The following is a 19,414-nucleotide window of genomic DNA, read 5'->3' as shown; positions in this document are numbered from 1 at the left end:
GTTCAGCGGAGATACTAAACGTGATTCAGAGTAAACAGTATCAATAGTCGGACGGAGGATTGTGCTCTGTGATATCAGATGAAAACAAATATGCACGAGTGGCCTAGACCCTTGCAGGGCGTGTTGATTCCTTTAGTAGAATGCCGCATCCCTTGGCGCATGTCACCGTCTGCTCCGCGGCGAGCACTCATGCGACCGTGTTGTTTCTGTCGCGACTTGAATTGGCACAACTGCGGAAATACCGAATACCAGTCATGTAATTGGGGAGTTCAATCCGTGATGAGGATTCTTTTTGGCCTTTCGGCTTGCTTTGTACTTTCTTTTGCGCCATGTGTTTGTTGGGCAAGCGAAACTGCCTTCAGCGTCAACGACGATCTGTTTGCCTTTCCTCAGGTACTCCCGCGCTCTCTCTGTGCTCAGAGGGATGATGCTTCAATGCTGACAATGCCATAGTATAGCATTGAATTCCCTAAGGCCTACGTACTCGACATCGATGTGCCAGACCTTTTAGGCCAACTGCCACGAAAAAGCCGGTCAGGCGATGGCGGGTCGGCGCAGACGCCTTTGAAGGATGTCTCTGCAAGTGTCAACCAGGAGACGGACGATGATGCTAGAATAGCAGACTCAATGCAATCGGGCTCCTACCAACGCCTCTTCCTCCATGGATATCCCTATTTGTGCTTCATCCCAGAAGCAAAAGACACGGTCGACAATCGGACCGCCCCGGAACCATCTGCCGCGGATCGCGAGCAAGAGTTGGACCATGCCGTTGCGAGGGCAGCACAGCTACTACAGGGCATGGCGTCGAATCAATGCCTATACTACTCCACGGGCTGGTGGACCTATTCATTCTGCTACAATGCTCAGGTAACCCAGTTTCATGCGCTCCCGCCAGGCACCAACGGCAGGATATGGCCGCCGCAAGAAGACCCCACCACTCCAAGCTACGTCCTGGGCAAGTTTGAATCACCGAGACCGGGAGCTTCGAACCCACAGTCTGGCTCCGACAAGGCCCTCTCTACAGAAGTCAGGTCAAAAGCCGAGACCAACTATCTGGTCCAGCGGCTAGAGGGAGGGACACCCTGCGATCTCACGGGGAACGACCGCAAGATCGAGGTGCAGTTCCACTGCAACCCGCAACTGACCGACCGAATTGGCTGGATCAAGGAGACGGCCACCTGCGCCTACCTCATGATCATCTACACGCCACGGCTTTGCAACGATGTCGCCTTCCAACCGCCGAAGGAGAGTCGAGCCCATCCCATCACTTGCCGGGAGATCATCTCGGAAGATGAGGTAGAGGCGTGGGAAGCGCGTCACGAAGAGGAGGGCTCTCGCCAGACGCTGGGTCAAGGCCAGCCTCAGCAGATCATGCTAGGCAATGTGGAAGTGGGTGGCATGAAACTTGTAGGTCGCGAGGGCAAGAGGCTCGAGAGAGGGCGTATTGTCCTGACCAAAGACGAGAAAGCCGAGACAGTCATCATGCAGAAAAAAGGACAGATCTCTGGCATGTCCAAGGCGGAGCTCGAGAAGCTTGATCTGAGTCCGGAGGATATTGATGCCTTTCGCAAGGAGCTGCAGAAGTTGGCCGGCACCAAGGACTGGAAGATTGAGCGATTGGACGATGTCAATGGGCACATTCAACTCAGAGGTGTGGTGGCGACAGACGATGACGAGGAGGAGGACGAAGAGAACAATGAACAGGAAGAAAGCAATCCTCCATCGGAAGAGAACGAAGAAGGGACTGGCAGCCACGAAGAATATGCTGGAGAGGCCTAAGCCAAATGGCCGATAACAACATCAGATCGATGAAGGTTGCACTAGTGCTTTGAGCTACGTGTGAATGTTGCTCTCTAGGCCGAAATACGACTTCTAAGTAATCTAGCTTGTAGGCTCGATGCATGTTGATGTAAGCATTTTTGGCTGCCGTGCCGGTGGATGTTGGCGGAGACTCTGGTGGTTGTAGTGACGGTGATGGTGACGGGAGACGCAGTCGTAGGCCCCTGCTTGGCGGCCAGTTGCGCCGGGGATGTTCCTGGACCTGGTCGTGCTGCACGGCTCGACGGGTCTAACCTGCGAGCACACCTCGACCACCTCGAGCAACTCGACTCTTCGAATCTTGATCCTGCCAACCCGTCCGCTTGTTCCACTATTTGTCTTTGAGCGTGATAGTTCCTGTATATTGAGGACCTCTAGAGTCGCATTCGGCCACCCATCAAGAAGCTCTGGGCCCCAAACCCCGTCACCCTCGCCGTTCATCCTCCCTCTCACTCCCAACTCGACCTCGCCCGCTAGCAGGCCATCTTACTGTTCGCTTAGCCGTCGAGGTGAAACCACCCAAATTGCGCTACCTCATTTCCCTTCGATTCTCTCCGACCCGTCCGACTTCACATTGATGGCATTTTCTTCCACCCAGTCCATTTGACCACTGCTGCTCCTCTCTGCCCATCGATTCCGTTGCAGTCCCCACCCATTATGGGCTTCGTTGCGATATGCACCGCCATCTACGACTACCACCCACAGAGCGCTGGCGAGTTAGAGATCAAAGAGGGGGAGTTGCTATATATCCTGGAGAAGAGCACCGAGGATGACTGGTGGAAGGCAAAGAAAAAGGCAGCCGGGGACGATGACGACGAACCCGAAGGCCTGATCCCGAACAACTATGTCGAAGATGCAAAGCCCGCCCATACTGCCAAAGCTCTCTATGATTATTCTCGCCAGACTGACGAGGAAGTTTCCTTCGCTGAGGATGCCCTACTGGACGTCTATGATACCTCCGACCCAGATTGGACCCTAGTTGGCGTTGGTGATGATTTTGGTTTTGCGCCCGCCAACTACATTGAGATATCAAGCTCGACATCTACTGCACCCGCTGCCCCTCTACGGTCTCCCTCTGTGCGATCAAGAGCATACTCGAACCCACTGGCAGCTGAGCCAGAGGCGCCCGCAAGTCCGGCCTCTCCGGCTCGATCTGTTCACAGTCCTGCGGCAAATTTGGCCCGTGTCTTGGGAGGAGGTGCTCCTACTTCCCCAGCTGCTGCTCGAACAATATCGTCTCCGCCACCTGCAATCCCTCGTCAACAATTCACTCCAGATGCCTCGGACGAAGAAGAGCCTGCACCAGCTCTCCCGCGACGACCTACATCAGGATCTCAAGGTCCACTTCCTTCTCCACCCTACAATCGAGCCATCCCACAGCCGGAGGACGAGGAGGGTGCGCTTCGATCGGCCGGCGGTTTTCACCTATACAATATAAGTGAAATGGTCTCTGCCATGGGTAGAAGGAGGAAAATGCCGACAACACTGGGCATCAATATTGCCACGGGCACGATCATGGTCGCTCCTGAAAAGTCAAGAGACGGGCCTTCACAGGAATGGACTGCAGACAAGATGACGCACTATTCCATCGAGGGCAAGCACGTCTTCATTGAGCTTGTCAAGCCTAGTAAGAGTTTGGATCTGCACGCAGGCGCAAAGGATACTGCAGAAGAGATCGTGTCAGCCCTGGGGGAAATTGCGGGTGCTCAGAGGGCCGAAGGCCTCCGGGAGGTCATGACTGCTGCCAGTGGCGGCGGCACGCACAAGAAGGGAAAGGTCCTTTACGATTTTCCGGCTCAAGGTGACGATGAAGTCACAGTTGGCGTAGGAGACGAGGTTATCATCCTGGACGACACCAAATCCGAAGAGTGGTGGAATGTTAGACGCCTGAAGAACGGCAAAGAAGGTGTCGTGCCCAGCAGCTACATTGAGGTTACTGGGTTTGCAACAATAGAGCCGCCTTCGCGCTCGGGTACTAAAGCTGGTTTGTCCGTGGTTGATCAGAATCGACTTGAAGAAGAACGGCTGGCAAGAGAGGCAGCCCGAGCTGACAGAGCTCGTCAAGATGCGGAGCTCGCGAGATCTCGCAGTGAAATTCCCCAGCGCGGCAGCAGCCTTGCCGATGAGCAACCGCGCCGACGAGATCGGAGAGAAAAGGATGAGCGAAAGAAGAGTCGCTCGAAGCCGGATCCCGAGAAAGTGAGAACCTGGACAGACCACTCGGGGACATTCAAGGTTGAAGCGGAGTTCTTGCGAGTTACAGACGGCAAGATTCATTTGCACAAGGTCAATGGTGTCAAGATCGCCGTTCCCGTAACGAAGATGTCACCTGAAGACCTTGACTACGTTGAGCAGGTAATTCACGAACCGATCGAGGAGCACATTCCAGTGGCTGATTTGATCAAGATGAGACATCGGAATCAAGAACAACCAAATTCTCGGAGCGGAGCTAGCGTTGGGGCGAGGGCACCAGAGCAGCCGAAAGCCCCCGAATACGACTGGTTCGATTTCTTTCTCTCGGCGGGTGTTGGTCCTCATCAATGCGACCGATATGCCCAGGCCATGATTCGGGATTCGATGGATGAAAGTGTCCTTCCTGACATTACACCCGAAACTCTGCGGACTCTGGGTTTCAAGGAGGGCGATATCTTGAAAGTCATGAAGTTTTTGGATCAAAAATTTGCGCGAACACGAGCTCCCACGATCAATGGCACCAATGGAGAATCAGCACAGGGAGGCCTTTTCTCGGGCCCTGGTGGAACCTTGCATAATAATACACGACGAGGCAGACCGGAAGCAACCCGGTCCACAAGCGATGTTGTTGACGCAGACGCCTTTGCACCAAAGGATGAAGAAAAGAAGCCACCTTCGGATGCAAGGGCGACGCCTCTCACCCAGGCACCGCCGAGAGAGCCCGTCAAGGGCGGTTTCGACGATGATGCTTGGACTGTCAAGGCACCTAGCCGCCCACGCGCCGCCTCACAATCTGCGCCAGCCCCTGCTGCTGTCATTCCATCACCGGGCCCTAAGCCTCCCACGGGAGCAACAAAAGATTTGTCCTCCCTGCTCGACGGACCTCTGCCGGCTCCTCTTCAGCCTACTCCAGCGCCTGCTCCTATGCCGGTTCAACAGCCACCACCTCAACCACAGCCACAGCCACAACCAGCTCCTGCTCCTGCTCCGGTCCTGTCTCCTCCTGTACAGCAACCCCAACAAACCGGTGCCAATGCCGCTTTCTTCTCGCAATTGAATCAGCCTCCTGCGCAACTGCAGCCCCAGATGACTGCGTTCCAACAACCGCAGCAGCAGTTGAACGTCCCCCGACAGCGACCCTTGGCACCACAACAGAGCTTTGCCGGTGCCGGGCTGCTTCCGCCTCCTCCTCGCCCGACTTCTGCTCCTCAAAACCCGCAGCAGAACCAGTTCGGACTGCAGCCGTTGCAACCGCAACTGACAGGCATTCCACGAGCGTCTGCTCTGCAAGCTCCTCCTGGGCAGAGCTTGAATGATCTATCACAGCAACGCTTGCAGCAGCAATTCCAGCAGTTGCAGTTGCAACCTCAGGCTACCGGCTTCATTCAACCAAACCAAAGTATCGGGCAATTTGGACTGGCTCCGCAACCTACTGGTTTCCAGCAGCCGCAGCAATTCGGCCAGTTCCCACAGCAGCCATATATCAATGGGAACGCAGCGGGCAGTCCTTTTGCGGATCCACGACCACCTTTCCAGCCCCAACCCACAGGTATGCAATTCCAGCAAAGCCCACCGACGGGCGGCATCAACACGGTCCTTCCACCAGCGCTTCAACCGCAAAGGACTGGGTTCGTGTCTCCTCCTCCACAACCTCAGGTCAATGGCTTTGGGTCAGGTGTTCCCCAAGCAGGATTCCCTCAGCCAGCATCGCTTCAACCCCAACAGACCGCCTTTGGACAGCCTCTGCAACCACAAGCCACTGGCTTCGGGCAAGTGCCGCAGCAAAACGGGTTTGGGAACTTCCAGGCGCCACCGGTGCCCCCGCTGCCACCTCTTCCTCAACTCCCGACTATTGCACCTTTGCAGCCACAAAAGACGGGCCCTGCACCTGATGTGAAATTCGGCCCTCAGGCCAAGAAGTTGACTCCTCAGCCGACGGGTAGAAGGGCAAACCTTGCCAATGCGAGTAAGTTCTCATGCGACTGGTTATGTCTGATTCGAGGGATACTGACAAGACTATAGCTGCAGCAAATCCATTCGGCTTTTGAACCGGGTCCGCAAGCAAATGTGGTTGTATCTTCCCCCATCAACTCGGGATCGCTAGGACTGTAACATGGATGTCGAACTATTGATGGTGCTACCCTTGTGAGCCCTGCACAAATTCAACGTTGTAGGATTTTCAGCCAAGAGAAGCCATAAACACTTGCCAATTAGCAGCCGTTCTGCTCAAAGCATACGGAGGCTTTCGAGGCCAGTGAAGTTTGGCCCAGGCGTGAGTGATAGTCTACAACGTCGGGCCGAGAAGTCGGTACAAGTCTCACAGCGATGGAGCCTTGCTTTTGAAGGAGTGGCAATAGTGGATTCCACACGAGACACCGTTTTGTTGCGATTGAAGAATTCATAGCGAGCCCGTACAGGAGTTTAACCACGCGACGGAAAGGAGAGTCATGTTTCCCGAGCGTACAGACTTTCAGAGCCTGCAAATATTAGGTATATATATTGGCGCCGGATTTAATGACACGAGATCAACTCTGGAGCTCATTTTGTCTGTTCGCATTTGTCTGGTGTCACCCTGTCTGTAGTGAGAGGTCGCGATGATTAGAGACCGAGTGTGATGCTTACCTAGGTACCTACGTCCATGTCGATGTATCATTCCAATAACGTGAATGGCGCATAGATGACCTGATTTCAGGCTGTATTCCTGTCAATCTGTGCGGGGTTATGGAGTTGCATTGGCCACGAGGCATGAATATAAAAGAGCTTCAAGGAACACCACAATTTCCCTTGTAGACTTGTCTGGACGTTGTGTACCTAAGTAAACTCTTCTCATCATGGCTCCCGCACTTGAGGGACGCCTCGTAATCATAGCCGGCGGCATTGGTAAGTTCTCATTCCCTTCCAGCACAATAACATCTCGGCTTTCCCCCAAACCCAAGACGACGACCTGCTCAACGAGCCATAGGCGGACTCGGTTCCTCAATTGCCCATCGTCTCCATGCACACGGGGCAAGTGTAGCCCTTTTATATGCACCATTCGAACGGGACCGCGTGGTCGACACGCTGAAGCGGGTGTTTGGTGCCGAGGAGCCCGAACGGGTATGGACATTTGAATGCGACATCACGTCCGAGGCCTCGGTCAAAATGGTTTTCGGCCAAGACGGGATGCTTGGAGATTCTTCGACTGTCGAGGCTTTCCCGAGTATCCTGATCAATGCTGCGGGCTACGTCTCGGTGCAGCCCCTGGAGGAGACGTCGTCGGAGGAGGCTATGAAAAATATCCTGCCGAATCTGCTGGGCCCGTTGAATTGCAGCACCGCGTTCTTCCACCTTTATCAATCCAGAGCCTCGCAGTTGAACAGGACGCCACCGCCCGGGCGCATCGTCAGCATCGCATCGCAGGCCGCCCATGTCGCCCTCGATGGCCACGGCGCCTACTGCGCCTCCAAGGCCGGCCTGTTGGGACTCACGCGCTGCATGGCCTCGGAGTGGGGACCCAAGGGCATCACGGCCAACACGGTCTCACCCACAGTGACCTGGACTCCCCTGGCCGCGAAAGCTTGGGCAGACGAAGACAAGAAGGCAAAGCATCTATCCGAGATCCCCACGGGGAGGTTTGCGGTTCCGGAGGAGGTGGCCAGCGCCATCGAGTTTCTCTGTGGCGATGAGAGTGGCATGATCAATGGGGCGGATGTTAGGGTTGATGGTGGGTTTACGATTCGATAGCCTCGAACGACAGAGAGAGACACATGAGCAGTCGAGTCCAGCTGCAGGGGCATCGGACTGAATAGATATATGATGGCCAAAAGACGTCGTGTCATTAATATTTGTTCCTCATCAACCTCTATAAAACCACCTGGATTCTTTCATTAATAGTAAGTCCTCCCCTTTTCCAAATCCTTGACGTCCTCCAGTCCATCAACCTGTGTCAGGCCAACGCGTCCGACGCTCGAATGCTCACCCACATCTGCAATCTTGACCCGGACCTTCTTCATCCTCCTGCTGCGCTCAATGCCCGAAAGCGTGCTGCCTCCTTCGGGCAGGTTTAGATGCGGGTTGTCCCTGGTCAAGCTGCTCACGAAACCGAAGATGTCGGGGGCCAGGGTGTGCTTCCGCAGCCACAGCGCCGCCACTGCCGCCGCGAGGAGGACCGTGTTGGACATGATGTCCATGATCAGCCACGGCCACGACAAGGAGTATTGCGGGTTGTAGATGGCGCCCTTCATGCTAAGGAAGCTGAAATCCGAGTTGTTGTTCAGCGTCAGGAACCCGTTGACCGCCAGGTCGTCCTGGAAATTGCTCTCGTAGCGCAGCATCTGCGAGGACGTGAAGTACGTGTTCATGTATCGCGTGATGGCCATCGACAGGGGGAATTGTGCTTCCGCGCTGGCCTGCTCAAGGAGCGACACATCGTCGAGCTTGTCCTGGCCCAGAGCGTTCTTCAGGTCAACCAGTCCGTTGTCGCTGTCGAATGTCGAGTAGTCGCCCTCACGTTGCGGCATTCCGCACGCCAGGAGCAGGCCATTAAGGAAGGGAGTGGCAAAGACGTCGGAATCGAGCAATGTACGTTGGGATGTGCTGACATGTTTCATCCGCGTTGGCTTGCAGGTCGCCGCCGTGCATATCGCATGGATCTGGACTGTGACATTGGTCATCTCGCAGGTCGAGGTCAGGCTGTGGGTGTCGTTGACCCAGTTCCAGAAGTATAGCTCGCGGGGCTTGGTCGCGTCCGAGGGCATGGTGGTCATGTTCATCGTGGTGGACACGGCCGGCAGCGACCCCTTTGGCTTGGCCTTTGTGGACAGGAACGGCGCCGTGCAGTTGGCCTGGAAGTTGGAAACCTGGTAGGTGAAGGATCCCACCATCTTCTGCGGCGTCCAAGCATTCGCTCCGGCCGTCTGGTTCATCCAATACAGAGACGTCCCGATCGACGACATGACGGGCTGGTCAGACATGTGCGGGATCTCCAGCCATCCATGACGGTCGAATTCGAGGGAAGAACTGTCCCGCGCAGGGCCGTACCACGGTGTGAGAGTGGCGCCGTAGATGTCTGCTCCTTGTACTTCTCTGACCCCTTGCACGTTGGTCTTCTGGGTCCCCTCCGTGAACGCACTGTACAGGTGATATCGCGCCGTCATGTCGGTCAGCTTGACGGGCGAGACCTTGTCGATGTCGATTTCGTCGCCTTGGAAAGGAGATACGGCATGCGAACTGAGAAATGCGACCGACTGAGTCCCAAAGTTGGCCGAATCGCGGTACGAATATTCCCGCGTCGCCGCTTGAGATCCCACGTAGTACCAAGACCACAGGAAGACTAATGACACACCAGTCAAAGTGAATCTCCGCAGTGACCAGATAGCTTTGAGAGTTGCCGTCAAGCTGATGGATGCGTGCAGTTGCTCGATCTCCCCGAGAGTGGCTCCCCTTTCTGCCTTCCACAGCGCATACCGCCGCACTGTCGTGGAGACAATGACGATGAAGAGGATGGTGAAGATGGTGGTCAGCTGGTTGTTAAACTCGATCAGGCGCAGGGTTAGCTGACTGGTTTTGTCGATGGAGGCTCCCACATGCGTCTTGTCAATCTGATGAGCAAGGACACAGAGTCCGGCTTTCATTATCAGGACACAGGGAAGCAGACATAAGATCACGTCGACGGCGTCCAGAGTGTGTTCGACGACGGGTTCATTGGTGATGGGAACGGGTTCATGCGGCCACTCTCGCAAGGGTGGTTCTGAAAAGGTCTTGAGCGTCCTTGGTGTCGGAGGCTGCAGCTCGGTGATGTCGACCTTTGTGCCTCTGTATGCTCTTGTCGGCTCGTCTGGTAGAGGCTCAACTCCAGCCTTTCGAGGTGCCGCCTTGTGTTGCCAATGCTGAAGGACTGCGGCGAGCGTCGCTCCTGTGCCACTGGTGAGATTCGCCGCTTGATCCATCGTTTCGCGGTTGTCGGTGCTGGGAGCTTCTCGGTTGAAAGCGAAGCCACTCAAGAAGGTAGGATTCGCCCTGTTGATGGCGGGTCTTTGGATCTTATACTCGGCTGCTGAAGAAACATGTCCATTGCTCGCGTGCTCGGCACTCCCGACGCCAGCCCCGTGCCGCGTGGCCGTAGCAATACCAGTAGAAACTCTGTCAGTTGACTATTAGACGTCAAGGCAGCCATAGCAAGACATCTCGCTGGCAGCTGCGGGAGGCGTGCGTTTGGTCAACAGGGAGGCATTCCGACTGGACTTTGCATCTTGTGCTGGACAAAAAGGCCCCGATCTAGATTGTGTAGCATGGCTTTTGGTAATTGCCAGCTACGCCACGGTTCTGGATTGTCGCTGGTACCCACCGTCTAGGCCCAAATGTCTTGACGTGGCGCCGATACCCGCACGCAAGGAGCCTGGCTCGAGTCTGATAAATGACAGCAGAAAGACCCTGAGGTGTCCGAGTTGTGGTGAAAGGCAAGACTACACTCAGTAAAAGCAGCTCAAAATTCTTGCCTTGAAATTCGAGTCTGGGAGACAACATGCAGGTGCATATTGGGATACGAGCACCGGTACACAAGCGTCGTCGGACAGCATCGGTTGTACCAAGGGGTGATAAGATAGAAGATTGTGAAGGTTTGTTCTAGCGAAAGGGTGGAAATTAGACGCGTCCGAATCCGGCCCCTTTTTGAAGGCTCCACCAAGCCATGTGGCGTGCGATGTGTACCTACCAGTACGAGTCGCGAAAACAGACAAACTAAGCGAGGACCGGTAGTCGACGGCAGACACTCGTCAAACCATGTTCGCGGGGCTTTTCATTGATCCTGCTGGACATCCCATCACGAGGCTGTTCGACGTCCTAAGGGGTACAAAGTTCCCTCGACACGGGCAGCGAGCCTCGCCAGCCTCGCCAGCCACAAAGTTGCTGTGGGCTTTGACAATGACAATCATAGCTTGTCCTGATTGGCACGGCCGCGATCGTTTGGTTGCGGCACGGCTTCGACCACAGAGACAGGCGGCAGCATCATGAAAAGGAAGCGGACGCTCGGTATGAACCTGCGACAATTGGTCCTCCTCTGGCAGGCAAGTACATTAGGTGGAAATCATGGCTCATCATACTGAAGGCCAGACCTTCCTGGAGAAGCTGATCTCGAGAACCATTGGATTTCGTCAAGAGGCATGGTAGTGCAAAGACAAGGTCGTCGGCGTCGATATTGCTAGACAGATTGTGAGTGACGGAAGAGGGGGAGTCGGTGGTCCACTTTTACGTAGAGAATCTCAGGATGTGAGGCTGGACGCTTGCGACAACTGGCTGCTCGAGAGCTGAAAGAGGCCCAGCAAAATCTCCGATCAACGTGCGCTCCCATGTCAAAGCTGAAATGGCACTGATTTGCCGCCGCTGGCCACATCTTGACCAAATCAAACCCCTTGGAAAAAGGCGACAACAGCTGCTACGGTTATGCCACACTTTCTCGAACGAGCCAGAAAGGAACGGGTCAAGGCGAAGACCAATCAACCCCAGCAGATCCCAGGAGCCTCGCCAGTTGGGCGCTCACACCGGCGACCAATCGCTCGCCAACACCATGACATCAGGACGCACAAAAGACTGAGATATCTTTCTTGTTTCTGTGTGAAACGATCTCCGTCCATATTTAGCAGTCTACGGTGTTGTTTGGAGTCCTTTGACAGATGCTGTTGCAGGATGCATGCAGCTGGGCTCTTAGCGCAGGGATTCTCGACGCCTGGTGAACAGAGCCTGCATATTCGATTGAATGAACGGATTGGTCAACCAGATGCCTCATCGAAAAACATCCAAATCCTCAAACAGCCGACGCGAGGAAAATCCCGTCGACAAAATATGGCTAGCCAATGTCGGCTCAAAGGGCGGACTCTGAGCCTCCAAAGGGGAACAAGGCTGACGGCCCTGACTGCTTCGTGCCGCGCACTCCTTTCTCCTGGATTTGCCAGCTTGTGGTTGCTGAATCAGTGGCAATCTAAAGGTGCTCTACCATCCGACTTGATGCTTCCTCGAGTTGTATTGGTCTTCGCGCCTTTGATCATGTAGTCAAAGGGGACTCTAGGATATTGTATCGGCTCTGCTGAGGCTCACCTCAACCACTCAGCCTGAAACTGCGCAGTTGAGCCAGCGACGACCGCCAAGTATAAGAGCGGCGCCGAATCCAGACGAGTATGGTTCCCTTCATCACTCAGTGCGTGCAGAGACATCACCTTCTTGCTCTTTAGTCCTCTGATTGTCACCAATCCAGATGAAGTGCACGGCCATGGAAAAAGAGTATCCAAGATCGAACACCAATAAAATCAACAGGTGGGTCTCCCAAAGCTGTCGAGGCGGGCAGTCCTTGCTGATTTCTCCAGGCACGGGTCAGATGCCCCTTCTCGTACTTCTCCTGGACCGTCTCCCCAGGAGCACAAACCCTGTGAGCAGGCGACGGATCGTTGCCATAGCGTACTCAGCCAAAATGGATCTCAAGCTCAACTTCGTCTTGAAAGGGGCGAGTATGCCCGACCCGGTAGCAGGCTTGGAACAAGCCCGTCCGAGACAACGAAATGTTCACTCGTTTCCTGTGGCGGAAGCTCGACCTGCACTTCAGGTACCAACGTGTCGCAGGAGGAACCCCCTGGGGCTGGTGATGTAGCCCAAACCATGGATGACGCGCTTGGGGGCATAGGCGGCTGGAGCTCTTCAACCGGGTGGAATGATGCAGAATTCCCCAAGGATATAACTCCGGAAATCATTGGATCATCCAGGTCTACCAAAGTGAGAATTGGCATTGCTGGAGACCACAAGACGCGGATGGGGAATGGACAACGAACCCCGGTTTCATCCTATCTCAAGGCTGCCATGGACCTGGATTACTTGTTCAACCCATTACGCCCCGAAGGAGCCGGTCAGGTCAGGTCTCCAGGTAAATTGGTTCGAGCTAATCAAAGGTGACACTCGCTAACTGTACCAGGGCAGATGACCTTGCCTACAACGTACGCTGCGACCAAGCCAGGCTGAGTGATGTGCCGCAAATGTCTTTCAGATGAGCGTTGTTCCCTTGTTGTCGACCCCATTGCTTATGAAGCCAAACAACAGAGCAAATTCGGTTCAGAAGGCAAGGACAGCTGGGATGCCCCAAACTTCTTAAGCATCCAGCACAGGTTTCTCCCATACCATGTCTATCTCGTGGAACATGACAGGATTGGGTTCTCTCAAGAATCTTCCTAAATATGAAGAGGAGAGGGGGGATCTCAATTACCACACAGTTGATGACGATCCGGCAGTGCAGAGACTGAAATGACCACGGTTGATATTCGAATGCAGTAAATCACCGTCGTGGTATTGGTTTGGTCCTCAAGACGCTTTTTTTTGACCTTGGCGTGGACGCGGGAACAAAAGCGGGCCGCACCTCGATACCTGGTAGCATCGTGAAACGCGAATACAACAAGAGCTTTCGGGCCGCAAATATGCGCGAATGAATAGAGATCATGTAGCATAAAAGGCGAGCATCTTCTGTCTACCAGAGGGACGTTCCCTACCTCCTCTTGGTCGCTTCTTCTTCACAGCTTCCTATTCAGCCAGATACTAGCCATATACCCTTATTCGACACTCGCCGCTTACAATGCCTTCTCAACCTCCACCACCGCCACGCACAAAGCTCGGTCACCATCGTGTCCTTGGTCCCAATGCCTCCATATTGGTCTCCCCTCTCTGTCTCGGTGCCATGGGCTTTGGTGACATATGGTCAGTGACAGAAAGCTCCTCATGACTGAAACTTAACTTTCAGTCTACCATGTAGTGCATCAATTAATTGAGATATAGGAGCTCGGTGATGGGAGAGTGCAACAAGGAGACCAGCTACGCAATCCTTGATCACTTCCATGCTGCGGGTGGCAACTTCATTGACACTGCCAACTTCTACATGGCGGGACAGTCGGAAGAGTGGCTTGGAGAATGGATGGCTGAGCGTGGAGTCAGAGAACAGATGATCATTGGCACCAAGTTCATGCTGCCATACAAACTCCCTGAGCAGATGCCTGAAGGAAGTATCACATCCAACTTTGGCGGCGCCAATAAAAAGAGTCTGCGCCTGTCGCTTGCAGAGAGCCTCAAGCGCTTAAAGTCCGACTATGTTGACATCCTTTATGTGCATGCTTGGGACGGAGTGACCAGCATCCCGGAGCTGATGAGATCTCTTGATGATGTTGTCAAACAAGGCAAAGTCCTGTACCTAGGAATCTCCAACTGGCCGGCTTGGTTGGTCGTCAAGGCAAATGACTATGCTCGACAACATTGCCTGACTCCATTTGTGGTCTATGAGGGTCTCTGGAACGTGGTGGCCCGAGACATCGAGCGAGACATAGTCCCGATGTGTCAGGCCGAGGGAATGGCCATCACGGTCTGGGAATCCATGGGCGCTGGCAAGTTCAAAAGCAAGGCCGAGAAGGCTGAAAAAGGAGGAAGGCCAGAATACGATCTCGCCGGCAAGGGGCTGGACGCATATGAGCGTGCCACCGTAGCCCTGGAACGAGTCGCCAAGAGGAAGGGAACGAACGCAGTGGGCATCGCTTTGAGGTACATCACTTTGAAGGTAGGGCAACCCGTGTTGCAGGTGGACCACAGCGAGAATCTGTTGACTCCGACTAGGCCCCGTACGTATTTCCAATTATTGGGGGTCGCAAAATTGAACACCTCCAAGCGAATATCGACAACCTGAGCATACAGCTCTCCGAAGACGACATCCGGGAAATTGAAGAAGCTGCTCCGATAGATCTGGGCTATCCTCACGCTTTTTTGTCGGGCAAAGGAGACAAGCACGTTGGACCAACACGGCCGACAAAGCTTGAGAGGTGGTGGGGGGCGTTTGAGGGGGTGGAAGAACCAAAGGTATGCTGCCTGCGTCAACCCGGCTCGCAACAGGAACCAGCTGGAGAAGTCGAATTGGGGCTAACGAGTGTTCATTCGCGCTTAGGCTATCGCTTGAAGACCGGGACGTACGATGAGGGAGGAAGGGAGATGCTGCAGGAAAAGGGGAAGTTCTCTGGTTGAAACCCGCAGAATAAGTATTGCTGGTTGCTCCGCACTCGTAGTCAGCCTCGCAAGGATCTCAAGCGTGCGTGGCTGTAAATGGCGCCGCCGTGTGCTGGTGGTAAACCGCTACCTACATACCTAGGTACCTAGGTAGGTAGGTATCTAGTAAACTTGAAGGCCGACTTCTTGGCATGCCCAGGCTCTTACAGTTCCGCATTTTCCTCTCCGATATATTCTGGTTCCCTCCTCATCAATCCGACTCATACGTCCTTGGGCCAGCATCTCTCCAGAGTCTCAAAGGGCTACAGACATCTCCTGCATGCCATGTCCCAATCGCCCGTGGCCTCACGGGTGCCCAAGAGACTGCGCGGGGGGTCTCGGACTTGTTCTGAGTGTAAGACCGTTCTATCTCACCATGCCTCTACGCTTGCTGAATTCTCTGCTCCTCCAAATGGCATTTGGTCGTGGTTTTTCACTAATCTCATGCAGGCAGGCGGAGGAAAGTCCGTTGTGTATACAACACCAACTCCAGCAGCGCGTGCGCTCGATGTCTTGCGCGCGGCATAACGTGCGCTGTGCCAAATTCACGGGGTATCGAAGACGTAAATGAAGAAAGGAAGACTCTGAGAGAAAGAGTGGCCACCCTGGAACGTCTAGTGGAATCACTCTCTGAAGAGAGGAGGAATGTTGCTCAAACCACTGCTCCTCCTGTTTCTCCTCGAGTTGAAGTGACAGAGCAAAACTTGGATGACGATCTGGCCGAGTTCACCCGCCGCGCTCCGCTGATTGCAGCACTAGAGGCTTCTCGAGTACGGAGCGACAAGATTCTGTCTGTTATTGCCCATGTGAGGGTAGCGAGCTGACTGAATCTGAACAGCTTCTTTCAACTCAGCCTGTCGTAAGCACGAGTGGATCGGAGCAGCAAGTACAGCATACCAGCCTTCACGCTGAGGGAAAAGGCTTCCAGTTGCCAACCTCCAGCTCGACTCAAGAAGAAATTTCTAGCGTTTGTGAACAACTCAGAGCTGCTCTGCCACCCTACGATGAATTGAGACATTGTTTCTCTGGCGACACAAAATGGTGGGACTTCTGGCATATCAAGACATTCGGAACAACGCCCGCTCGCGAGAGTCTCTTGCAGTTTCTGGAACGGGTCTATATGATTGGCAATCCCATAGAACTCGGATTTCTTGTCTCCTCCTACGGTCATCACAATGCAGCCGGGGCTTTGCGGTATCTTTCGGTTGTTGATCGTCTCGTTCTTGCAGGCGACCACCTCGCGAGCAACGTGGAAGGTCTTCTTCTGACTGTCTTCCACGCAAAAGTGTATCTCGAAGTTGGTCAACCTCGTCGTGCGTTTTTGTGCAACCGTCACGGGATATCACTGGCACAGGCTATGGTTGTCTACCCTGGCACATCCTCGAACAACCTCTGTGGGCATTGCTGACTTGTCGCAGAACCTCCACCGCAATTATTCGAGCTCGCCCAGACGAACTGCGGCTTGGTGGACGCTCTATCTCGGAGATCGATTTTTGTCCATCCTGCTTGGTTTGCCATATGCTATTTCGGACGACTCCTTTACCGTCACATACGCAAATGAAACGAAACAAGCTGGCCACGCAACGTTACCCTTTGCAATCCGCTTAGGGGCACTCACAGGCCGTGTGATTGACCAGGTTCAGAGTCGTACAGGACCGAAATTCTCCGAGATCCTGGACATCGACGACGAGCTCACTTCTCTGGCTAGCACAAGGACAAGATATTGGTGGGATCATAAAATTCCAATAGTTTGTCACTCGAGTGAGCTGGATGAGTTTCGAGAGAGGCTCATAAGTCAGACGCAATACTTCCTAACTAGGATATACTTACATTTACCATACCTCTTAAAATCGCCAACATCCCACCTTTACGCGAACAGCAGGTTGATGGCGATCGAGTCGTCAAAGGAATTGCTGGGGCGTTATCTGGCTTTACGATCTCATGTCAACGGCAGCCCTATCTTCGATTGCCAGTCAGTTGATTTTGTTGGCTTCATGGCTTCAGTGATATTGGTCATTGGGGCATTCTGTGATTCCAGAATCCCTCTTGTGCCCGGCGACATCCAGCTGGTCAACGAGACTGTGAGAGTTCTGCAGAGAGTGGCTGAAAATAGGGTCAACCGTGTCGCACGTCAGTGTCACAAAACCCTATCAACGTTACTTGCGCTCGCTCATGTGGGTGGCCCACCGAGCTCCGCAGTCCCATCAAAAATAACAATACCTTATTTCGGAACCCTCTATGTGGCTTCTAACTGGCATCTCAAGTCCGGAAGCCTACGGACATTGGGGGAGCACGGCACTCCTTCAGAATCTCCAGGCTGTCTCGCAGACCCGTCGACCAGCAACGGCCCTGACGGTGATCTCAGTCGTCTATCTCCAACACTCGTTTATGAGGGGATGTACAACTTTGACGCGGACTTGCCTTGGGCACAGGATGAGTCTCACGCGGTGTCTTGCGTGCATGATTTCATGACAGATCTAGATCAAGACTGGGAATCATTCTTCAATTCAGACATCCACTGAGATGGGAACTGCAGAGCCTCTCGTGGCTGTCCTTTAAAAATGTGCGCTCGGCGCAAGCACGACCCTCAATATCGCACACTGCTTGATGACCCCGGCTACTGGGATCAAGCCCAGGGCAGCCTGCGTGGGCTTTGTGCGTCCTACTTGGGCACTGTATGTCCACTCCGATGCCAGATCGCAAGCCGTTTCCCACAGCCTCTGCAACGATGCTCGACGTTCTTGAGGCTACTGCACATGTATGGGGCAAAGGTGAAGATGATGGTGGTAAAGAACAAGCATCCTGCCCATGCGCTGTCCAGGAAATGTCATCACTCGTCCCACGAGCTTCGGTTAAAGTACCCACTGGTTCATATTCCCACTGGACAAGCTTGTCTTGGTCTTTCCTCTTATACCACAGTACGGACAATCAACGAGTGCCTCAACATGGCCAAGATCATGGATTGCAGTCGGAGCCGGATAGAATGGTGGAGCAGAGCAGTGCTCCGCAGTGCATGCCAGTCTGACGGGTGGAGTTGGAGCATGATAGTGCCTTGCCATTATTGTGAGCAAGGGTAGGACATCGAACGAGACGGTGCCTACATCACTGGCAAAACATAGCTGCCTGCATTTGTTGGAGTTTGGTACGGTGGGCAAACTTCAACACCGAACGTCAGCTTCTTCTGTCAATGCGAACAACTCATCTGGGCGTCAGTACCTTCGGCTTCTTGTCCATACATGATGCAATATGCTCAGGGCGGCGGCCTGCGTGCGCAACAGGCGAAGGAAGCGACTGAGAAACTTCCTCAGGCAGAAGGAAGTAACGCGAGGGGTATATACGAATGGACTCGGTATCAGGCCATTAGGCAGAAGCATTTCATGCATGAAGCTATAGTCCTAGCCACCGAGATGATGAATTCGAACTGGCTCAAGCAGGCCGCTGGAACGGCCCACAAGTGAAACACTGTTCTCACTAACCGGTCATTATGCTTCACGTATTCGGACTCGATTCAGGAACGGCCGCGTCCTGAAGCTGAAAGGTGAAATCGGTGGTTCGCATCGCAGGCACGATATTCGCGACAAGCTCTTGAATCAGTCCGGCGGGTTTATTTCGACAAAGGAGAATCCCTAGCCGACTTAAGTTTCCTCTTCTTACTACTCTCAACGTCGTCACGCCCCGAGCTCTTTCCCAGCTCGGAAATAGTCTTTGATCAGACAAACTCAACGCAAATACCCATGCAAATACAAGCAGTGAAAGCTCAATCTATTTTGCGGAGGTCGGACCCTGCGCCGACTATTGTGATCCATACTCCCCTACGTGGCCTCAGGCAGCATGTTCGTGAACTAGTGTATCAAAATGTTTCCGTCAGGGCCAGACGGAGAGGTCTAGGTTGACACGGCAGTTCCCCGATACGGCGAATATCAGCCTTGTGACCCACAGATCTGAAGCGTCATGGAAAGAGGGCTCAGCAAGTCGACAACGCAGCCACAATTTCGTTCAACAGCGAGATGCCCCTCGTACGGACACGTGGTGAACAATTCAGCTCTACCGGGGGAGCCGGCACCAGAAATAAATGGCACAGTCTGACACAGTTAACGACGAGGAGGCTACCATAAGAAACAGCTAACACTTGGTGATAAGTGTAGGAATCCCGCTGATCAAGAGTAGATAGAATGCCCCTTCTCAGTGATACTAAACCCATAACTAATGATTAATCACTTCTGTTTTACTACCCGATCGTGCCCTCTTGTGATTTCTGTCGTCGCCTTGCTGGTCGCACAGGCGCAAGCCACAGCTTTAGGCCGGGTGGGAAAATGGCTACCATGTGCCATTGGCCAATTGCCGAGTTCTTCTTCTAGTCGATTTATAA

At 53.9% G+C, this 19,414-nt stretch overlaps 6 protein-coding genes across 6 annotated transcripts; 5 read left to right on the top strand and 1 right to left on the bottom strand.

Moving 5' to 3' along the window:
* Window positions 1-140: 140 nt before the first annotated feature.
* Window positions 141-1,779, top strand: Z520_11488 (uncharacterized protein; the record flags this gene model as incomplete). Its single annotated transcript, XM_016781977.1, has 3 exons — window positions 141-256; window positions 363-393; window positions 454-1,779. 3 exons carry the CDS (start codon window positions 141-143, stop codon window positions 1,777-1,779), a joined length of 1,473 nt encoding a protein of 490 aa, XP_016626948.1.
* Window positions 1,780-2,475: 696 nt separating this feature from the next.
* Z520_11487 (uncharacterized protein) lies at window positions 2,476-6,033 on the top strand (the record flags this gene model as incomplete). The annotated part of the gene is made up of 1 exon (XM_016781976.1): window positions 2,476-6,033. One exon carries the CDS (start codon window positions 2,476-2,478, stop codon window positions 6,031-6,033), a length of 3,558 nt encoding a protein of 1,185 aa, XP_016626947.1.
* Window positions 6,034-6,842: 809 nt separating this feature from the next.
* Window positions 6,843-7,734, top strand: Z520_11486 (uncharacterized protein; the record flags this gene model as incomplete). Its single annotated transcript, XM_016781975.1, has 2 exons — window positions 6,843-6,891; window positions 6,974-7,734. The coding sequence occupies 2 exons, from the start codon at window positions 6,843-6,845 to the stop codon at window positions 7,732-7,734; spliced, it is 810 nt and encodes a 269-aa protein (XP_016626946.1).
* Window positions 7,735-7,877: 143 nt separating this feature from the next.
* Window positions 7,878-9,938, bottom strand: Z520_11485 (uncharacterized protein; the record flags this gene model as incomplete). Its single annotated transcript, XM_016781974.1, has 1 exon — window positions 7,878-9,938. The coding sequence occupies one exon, from the start codon at window positions 9,936-9,938 to the stop codon at window positions 7,878-7,880; it is 2,061 nt and encodes a 686-aa protein (XP_016626945.1).
* Window positions 9,939-12,636: 2,698 nt separating this feature from the next.
* Window positions 12,637-12,993, top strand: Z520_11484 (uncharacterized protein; the record flags this gene model as incomplete). The annotated part of the gene is made up of 2 exons (XM_016781973.1): window positions 12,637-12,898; window positions 12,947-12,993. 2 exons carry the CDS (start codon window positions 12,637-12,639, stop codon window positions 12,991-12,993), a joined length of 309 nt encoding a protein of 102 aa, XP_016626944.1.
* A 604-nt stretch (window positions 12,994-13,597) lies between these two features.
* Z520_11483 (uncharacterized protein) lies at window positions 13,598-17,567 on the top strand (the record flags this gene model as incomplete). The annotated part of the gene is made up of 5 exons (XM_016781972.1): window positions 13,598-13,719; window positions 13,798-14,566; window positions 14,623-14,862; window positions 15,884-16,408; window positions 16,464-17,567. The coding sequence occupies 5 exons, from the start codon at window positions 13,598-13,600 to the stop codon at window positions 17,565-17,567; spliced, it is 2,760 nt and encodes a 919-aa protein (XP_016626943.1).
* Window positions 17,568-19,414: the final 1,847 nt, after the last annotated feature.

The sequence above is a fragment of the Fonsecaea multimorphosa genome (genome assembly GCF_000836435.1).
Source record: "Fonsecaea multimorphosa CBS 102226 unplaced genomic scaffold supercont1.39, whole genome shotgun sequence".
Taxonomy (NCBI): Eukaryota; Fungi; Ascomycota; class Eurotiomycetes; order Chaetothyriales; family Herpotrichiellaceae; genus Fonsecaea; species Fonsecaea multimorphosa.
The sequence above is the reverse complement of the archived record's forward strand: the minus strand, read 5'-3'. Positions and strand labels throughout refer to the sequence as shown.